Source organism: Chaetodon auriga, chromosome 15, assembly GCF_051107435.1.
Source record: "Chaetodon auriga isolate fChaAug3 chromosome 15, fChaAug3.hap1, whole genome shotgun sequence".
Classification (NCBI taxonomy): Eukaryota; Metazoa; Chordata; class Actinopteri; order Chaetodontiformes; family Chaetodontidae; genus Chaetodon; species Chaetodon auriga.
The window spans coordinates 561,826-570,000 of record NC_135088.1 but is presented as its reverse complement, the minus strand read 5'-3'; the positions used below and the strand labels follow the sequence as shown (position 1 = coordinate 570,000).

At 44.6% G+C, this 8,175-nt stretch overlaps 1 protein-coding gene across 3 annotated transcripts in view; it reads left to right on the top strand.

Moving 5' to 3' along the window:
• LOC143332454 (glutamate receptor 1-like) overlaps positions 1–8,175 on the top strand; it is a 74,765-nt gene extending 66,590 nt beyond the window's left edge. For 2 of the 3 annotated variants that reach the window (XM_076749916.1, XM_076749915.1), the window contains exon 18: positions 4,155–8,175. In XM_076749916.1, the coding sequence (XP_076606031.1) occupies positions 4,155–4,397 (243 nt within the window). In that variant the 3' untranslated portion in view covers positions 4,398–8,175. The remainder of the gene's footprint in view (positions 1–4,154) is intronic. The other variant, XM_076749917.1, reaches the window with a different exon arrangement.

Sequence of the window (8,175 nt, the reverse complement as noted above, 5' to 3'; positions counted from 1 at the left end):
CTCTCATCTCTGCTGGACTTTTGTTATTCTCGTCACATGTGTGTCTGTGCACAGAGACTTAAAACCCTCCCTGAAGGCGGCAGTGACACAACATGTGTGGAGCATTTCATCAGTCAGAGCAGACGGAGGGTGTGTGGAGCAGGGTTACACTGTGGGTACCTGCAGCAGAGGTAGATGTCCTCACATTTAGGAGCACTGCAGCACACATGGGACTAATTGTTAATACCATAATATATCATGAACATCATCTCTTCTGACACATTATTGATACTCAATAAAATGACATTAATATTGCGTTATGTTCTCTTGTAGAGAAGAAGTGAATCTTTGTTTTCACAGTGGAACTCTTCTGGTATCTGCCGCTTCAACCCTCCAGTAATGTTTGTTTGCTGTAACACAGGTGTACACTCTGTTCTGCTTATGCTTCAACAAGACGTAAAGCTTAACCTTGTCGAGCAGAGCTGACAGGCTGCAGCCTTCATCGCACGTCACAGCACGAAGAGTTTGTAGTGAGGATGGTGATGGAGGAAGGGTCAGGAGGTCAGTAGCAGACAGAGTCCACAGCCATGCTAGCAGCTCTGCTGTACGTATTACTGCGCAGTGGTGCTTTGAGCTAAATGCTAGCATGCTGATGTTTATCAGATGTGATGTTTGCTATGGTCATCATCTTAGTCTGGCATGCTAACATTTGCTAATTAGCACTGAACACAAAGTGCAGCTGAGGCTGATGGGAATGCCGTCACCATCCACAGAGTTTTGTTGATTTTCGAGGTCCCCACGTGAGGACCACCTGGCTCCTCCTCTAGTGCCACCGCGAAGTTGACATTTGTGGTTTCGAGTGAACTATTGGATGGACTGTCGTGAAATTCTGTTCAGAATTATAATAACTTTGGTGATCCTCTGATTTTGGTTTATGATCAAATACCTATTAACTAACAATAATAACTAAAGACATTCCTTAAGCCTCAGCTGCACTTTGTGTTCAGTGCTAATTAGCAAGTGTTAGCATGCTAACACACTAAGATGGTAAACATTATATCTGCTTAGCAACAGCATGTTAGCATTGTCACTGTAAATGACATGCAGTGGGCCTTTTTCCTTGTCGCTTGTCTTCCTGTGCAGCACTTTGTAAATTCTATTACGATTCCTCTGTTACCCTAAATAATACATAATGTGGTAGTAAACACTTAAACACTGAACATGAAAAAAGATTTAATGTGCTTCTCAGGCAAAAAGAACGAAGAGGCATTGTGTGTTAGGAGTATGACAGACAGCTGTTCAGAGTGGAAAATTAATGAGCCAGAAGAGAAATCATTTGCACACGGAGCACATTATGCTATTTATTTAATGTTTGAAAAAATATTTAGGACACTAAATCATAAATCTGCTGTGTGATGTGTGAACAGGTGGCTGTTCTGCCAGCAGGCAGCAGCTTTGATAGACTGTGTGCAGAGACAGATGCTGGACTGTCGTGTTTGACAGCACGTGTGGACTGTAAATGTAAAACCGTCCATTAAAGTGAGAGCAGGATGCGTTCCTCCCAGTGTTCACAGTGTTTGGAGGCTGACAGAGGTGGACTGTAAACCGTTAAGTTGGAGGTGAAAAAGGAGGGAGATAAGTGTTTGACTTTGTTGTTCAGATGTGGGAGCGCTGGCTCTGAGTGTTCCAGCTGCTCCGGTAAACAAATAAACCTGGGATTTATTTGTACCAATCTTCCTGACGACTGTTGATGCCAGGCAGCAAACAGCATGGGAGCGTGGGAGCCTCAGAGGCCTGATACAGGATATTAAGTCTGGATCTGCATCATTAGTTTCACTGAGAGGAGACAGAGAGAGAGAGCTCTGCGACTCAGAAACAACCTTATTGTCATCAGTCCTGGTGCTTATTCAAGACTGTGCTTTCCAAAGCAGCCTAGCGAAATGTTAGAAACCGTCCAACGAGGCTCGTTTACGTTCAGCACCACTTCAGACGTGTTCATGCGTGAAGCAGAGACACTCAGTCAGGTGAAAGGACAGGTGCGTGCAGGCGTTCTTCAAACAACAGGAAGTTTGTTACTGGGAGGTGATTGAGGTGCTTCAACTGGATTCTCCAGTTTGTGTCAAAAACCCACCCATTGTCAGTCTGAACTCTTCAGACGTGGACACACAGACATGATACTGTCACTTACACTCCCTGAGGATATTATTACCCATGATTTCAGTTGCAAATGTCCATAAATCCGCTTAGAAATCACTGGAAAAAAGATGCTTCTTATAACTCCAGACCTTGCCCAAGAATCATGTTTTTAAGATTCTGAAGAAGAATTACTGTATTAATCCCCCCCGAGGGAAATTCAAGTTGTTTGCACACACAGTTGTTATTATACACACACAGGCCCACAAAGACACCTGCACACGGCCCGTGGACATGCGGTTATTTGGAGAGCGTTGAGTGATGGGGCAGCCAAACCATCAGGCCAGCGGTCAAGGGAAAGGAGGTAAACTGACACCTGTCCCGCCTCCAGTCTGCAGTGTTGGACTTGAACTGGGCTCGACTTGATCCCTCTGGCTCCCAAGTCAAGTGTCCACAGACTGAGCTGCTGCCCCCCGTTTAGTGCTCCAGTGAAAGCTGTCTGTAGGGCTGGTAAAAGTGGTCGAAATGCCATTTTACTCCATCAAAAAACAAACACATGGGTTCAAACCATTAATGTCTGCGTCTGCACATCATGTTCCTCAGAGGGCAAAACATTACGAGACCATAATACACATGAAGCTGTATTTATCTCAGTGAAATGACCTGTTTCAGCTCCAAAGCTACATCCCATCGTCTATCCATGAAAGACATGTCGTGTGCAGAGGTTGAAACTGGGGCCGGTCCACAACAAATGGGACAAAATCCAGTAAAATGTTGTCTGTTTATGGACCCTATTTTCCAATGTTGTTGTGTAATGAGCACGAGTGCTGCAGCCAGCAGCTGAGAAATGGGCTGCAATATCATCTCTCCGGGCGCACCATCGATGGATGTCGACTAAAAGTGTTTGTTTTTGCCACTGACAGACTCAGATTTTAATAATAAGAGTCTGACAACATTATGAAGAGGATCCCTGCAGAGATAGACCTTTGTGTAAAGAGTAGGATCCTCCAGTCAACCAGAAACAGCCATTATATCGCTCTGGCCAAAGCCACCAGACTCCATTTAAAAAAGCAGTCATTTTATCATTGTAAACACATATTCAGACTCTGGTTTGGTCAAAATAAACTCTTTAATTCAGCGACTCAGGAGAGGAGCGAGAGAGAGGGCAGACGTCAGAGACGTGCTGGGAGAAACAGAGTATCACCGGAGTGTTTTCACCACCAAAGAGATTTAAACGGTCTGATTTCATTTAACTTTCCTGGTAAAAAAAAAAAAAAGAAGAAGAACAATAATCACTGGATATTGCAAACTCTGGATTTGCGGCTCCTGTCCAGCATTCAGCTCATTCAGTGTGGCTGCTTTCCACAATCAGATTTTCATCATTGAATGTCTGGATTTTTTTTTCTTACACTGAAATTATATATTTAGATTTAGAGTACTTGTTGACGGTCCCTGTTGTCTGTGCATCCATGGGTACACTACAGGAAGTGCTCATAGCTAAATCAATTGTTCATGGTGTCAGTTTCCCAGAAGGTAAACAAATATATGCTGTAGAAGAAGAGGCTCCAGCCTCCGTCACTCAATCAGATTCTACTTCCTGTTTACATCCAAGCCTTAGAGCGTGATTGGCCCCCAAATAGAATCTAAGATGGTGGACATAGTAAACACTATAGTTGCTAAACATCAACATGTTAGCATAGTCATTGTGAGCATTGTAGCATGCTGATGTTAGCAGTTAGCTCAGAGCACCACTGTGCCTCACAGAGCTGCGAGCAGGACGCTCTGAAAAGGCTGATTTTTGTCTTTGACTGTGAAAGTTAGGATTGATGAGTGAGGAAGATGAGTGGATTATTTTTGACTGAGACAGGTTGAAACAGATTCACAGGCTAAGAAGGATAGAAACAATATTTTTCCACTAAATTGTCGGAGCTGAATGGATTTTTACCACCTGACTCCCCAGAACTCCCTCCCAACGTTCACTGTGTGTTAATCAATGTGTCCCTGAGTTTTAAATTGGCTCCTTTTCTCCTCCTGTCTTGCAGGAGCTCATTGATGCCGCCATGATGAGCACCAGCCTGGGCGGGATGGTGGGCGGAGGAGCAGGAGGAGGAGGAGGAGCAGGAGGTGGCGCAGCGGTGGGCAGTTTTGGAGGAGGAGGAGGAGCGTCGGGGCTCGGAGGTGAGAACGGCCGCGTGATGGCGCACGATTACCCGAAATCTGGAGCTCAAGGTTTACCCTGCATGAGCAAAGCCGCTGGCCTGGGACTGTCCTCCACAGGCATGTGATCAAAACTGAGGCTTCTGATTGGAAGGAACACTCCTGCCTGTCTGTCTGTCTGTCTGCCTGTATGTCTGTCTGTCTGTCTGTCGATCTGTTGGTAAGGAAAGGAAGTAGGAGACAAGGAGAAGAAGTAAGATGAGCAAAGGTGAGGGAACAAATGACAGAAAAGGAGGAAGAGAGGAGACAAAAGAGGTGAGGAGATATGAGGAAGGAGAAAACGAGAATGGGGGAGTGTAGTGGAAGGTGTACGAAAGGGAAGAGGGAAAGGAAGAAAAGGAGGGAAAGAATAAAACAGCAAGATAAAAAGAAAGGAAGGAGAGGACATGAAGAAGGAGGATAAAGGAGGAGAGGAGAGGAAGGGAGGAAAGGAGGGGAAATAAGATGGGAACAGAAAGAAGGAAACAAAAGTGTGAAAGGAAAAAGAAATGGGAGAGGAAAGGAAGAGAATGAAGATAGGATGGAGGAAAATGTTGTCAGACAGAAGGAGGAGCGTTCATGTTCACCGTGACTGGATGGATTCAGCAGAACTCTGATGAACAGAGAGCACTTGAACACAACACGCAGGCTGAATTCAATGGAACAGAGCCAACGAGCTCCTGCGAGACGTCCGAGCTCAACCAACCGTCAAACACTGAAACCACTTTTTCTACGAGCGCTGTCTTAAACCAACTCCTCCTCTTCTGCAATAATAGAACCCGGCGAGGGAACAGAGGAGGGAACCGTTTTTAAACCTTCTTCATTGATGCACATGCTCTTCTTCTTCTTTGCCCCATCCCACCCTTCACTCCTCTCCTCTTCCTCCAGTTCAGCAGTAACACTGAGAGCTTTGTCACGTTCACGCTAAATGCCGCTTTCATATCCGAGAGGGTGGAGAAAGTGGGAATTTGAGCTTGTAAAGATTTTTAAGACACGGACACGTGGTGATGAAAGGCTTGCTGACACTTTCAGGAGAACACCTGATCAGGGAGCTGCCTCCATAACGATACACACGAGACAGATGGGTTCTGCTCCAGATGCTTTTTGTTTGTATATTTTGTGGCAAGCGTACGATGTGATGTTGTTGGAGGTCTTCATTGGTCCAAAATGTTGGACCAATCTGAAATGAACCCATGAAAAAGTACCTGAGCCCGACCTGAAGACGATCAGACGGTCGAGCTGTACAGACCCAGACAGACAGAAGGCCAACACCTGGAGCAGCAGGTCACCATCCAGATCATTCACTCACTGCATTCCTCTGTTACTCAGTCCGCTCCATCAGAGGTGCCTTTAAACAGCTACCAAGCTCCACATGCAGCACGCCTCCTGTAGAACACCCGACAGTTCGAAGGCCGTCTGACCGTCAGCAGCTCGCGTTAGCTCAGCATGGGTGAGAGCTGGCAGTGACACGGGGAAACACACAGTGTCACTTAAGTGTAATGTAATGACTAGATTTCAGATGGTAAGCCCACACATCCCAGTAAGGACCAGTGAAGACCTCTGGTCTGTGCCACAGTATTTATCATGTACCATATTAGCCTGAACAGACAGTTTTTTTTTTCTGGAAGTCGTTTCAAAGCGTGCGTTGTGTTATATTCAAGGACTTTACATTTAGAAATTCATAACACAGATATTATTTTTGAAGGGAGAGAGAACCACCTCGATATATGAGGCTACAGCGACCAGCCAGCTAGCTTAGGTTAGCATAAAGGCTGGAAACAGTGAAGAAGAAGCTACTGCTCCTAGTCCAGACGTAGCCGCCGCAGAAGCGCTGTAACACTTCATCATGTTGTGTTTTACTCTGGTGTTCATGCACGTGAACCAATGGGATGTTGATCAGTGAGCTTTAGGGCTGCTGGTTGGTGGATTGTGTTAAGTTTGGACGGAGCCAGGCTAACCGTTTCCTCCTTTCCAGTCCTTGTGCTAAGCTAGGCTAACCGGCTGCTCGCTGTAGCTCCATGTGAACTGCTCAGACGTGCAGGGGTCAGTCTTCTCATCAAACGCTGGGCGACAGAGTGAACAGACCTTTGCCTTTAAGATGTTTGGACAAACACGTCGGAGGCGTGTTGTGTTGAGGGAAATGCAGATTTCTGCTCATGAAGCATTCTGGAGGAAAAAAAAGTGTTTTCGGATTGTTCTGGTGTCCTGCCAATCAAATCCGAGTGTGTGTTCGCTGAGGTTCACATCTGAATGTCTGCAGCGTGTTCAGTGCTGAGGCATCAGGTTTGTTCAGAGATGAGCTTCCAGCGTCTGACTGATGGACGCAGTGAGAGGTCGTCACAGCTGAAGAGCCGACAAGCAGGTGAAGACGCCGTCAGCACTGCAGCTAACTGTGTTATTGTTCATGAATCTGCTGGTTAACCATCGATTCATCAGTTAGTTGTTTGGTCTATAAAATACAGAAAATGAAAAAAGCATCAAAAAAAGCCTCTTTCAGCCTCCCAGAGCCTGAGACGATGTCTTCAAATGTTTTGTCTGATCCAAAACTCCAAGAAACATTTAGCTATAAAACAGAGAAAAGGTGAAAATCGTCACTTTTTTTTTTTTTTCATATTTTTAACGATAGTATAAAACATCGGATTAATTTTCTGTAGATTGGCTCATCGATCACTCCACTGATTGTTTCAGCTTTCTGAAAGATCTTCAGCTCTTTGTGTGTTTCTTCTGTTTGTTGTCTTCTAGGAATAAAATGTCCACATGATCACATGATGCAGTTCACGTAAACTGTTTTTGTTTTCTCAGCGTCGTCTCGGACAGCAGACGTTACCGTCATGAAGTCCGCTCATCCGCTACCAAACTGTGGCCGAGGGCTTTGATTGGCTCAGCTGTGGAGATGACCGGGCCTTTATTTGAAGCAGGCTTGTATCAGTGACAGGCCTTTTTTCTAATCCCCTCTCTTTGATAAGTATATTTGATCATATTTTAGTATGAAACTTTCTTCCTGTGTGCGTTTTAAACTCAGTAATAATGAAAAAAGACAGTTGAACATAGTTGAAAATAGTACGATTAGTTGAATTTATTAAAGTACATCAGTGGAGGTTTATATCATGTTAATTTGAAGCCTCGTTATATAACAGTGAGCAGCAGTTTAACCACCCATTTTGTTTTGTTTTTTTTATTTTATTTTGCTTTTTTTCCCTCCTGGCCTGTATTTGGGAACAGCTTTTATTTGTTCACGGCGACCACATCTCTGACCATTCAGAAATACAGAATACAGTTTGGTCCTTTAGAGCCCTTCTTTTTGTTTTCAGACTCCAGTGCTGCTGAAATATCTGGACAGACATCGTGCTGTTTACACTGCTTCCTTCATTCACAGGAAGAAACTGCTGTCAAACACTGTCGGGTCGGACTTTCCTTTAAGTCGGAGGTTTGGTGCAGCTCAGAGAACCACAGACATGAAGGTTCTGCTCTGCCTGTGGTTTCCATGACTGACAGAGCAGCTCGGCGTGTTGCTGCTCCGCTCGTCATGTCTGGAAGCTCCTCAGAAAGCTGCTGCTCAGGCAGCTGCTTTGCTTGTGTTGAGGTGGAGGTTGAGGTTGAGGTTGAGGTTGAGGTTGGCGACGTTTCTTCTGTTTTTTCTCCTCAGTGTTTTGTGGACTGAACACAACGAAGCAGTTGAACTTTTTATACTCTGAAACTGAACAAAAATCAGGAATAGTATGTTCACATTTGTATGATATGAATGATGCTTGTGCCGAGCTACACTCGTCTAAATAATGTCATTTTAATTGATTTATTAGTTTCTAATTTGATTTTGTTGATTACATTCAGATCAGTTACTCTATTTAATAAAAACTCTCAACATTA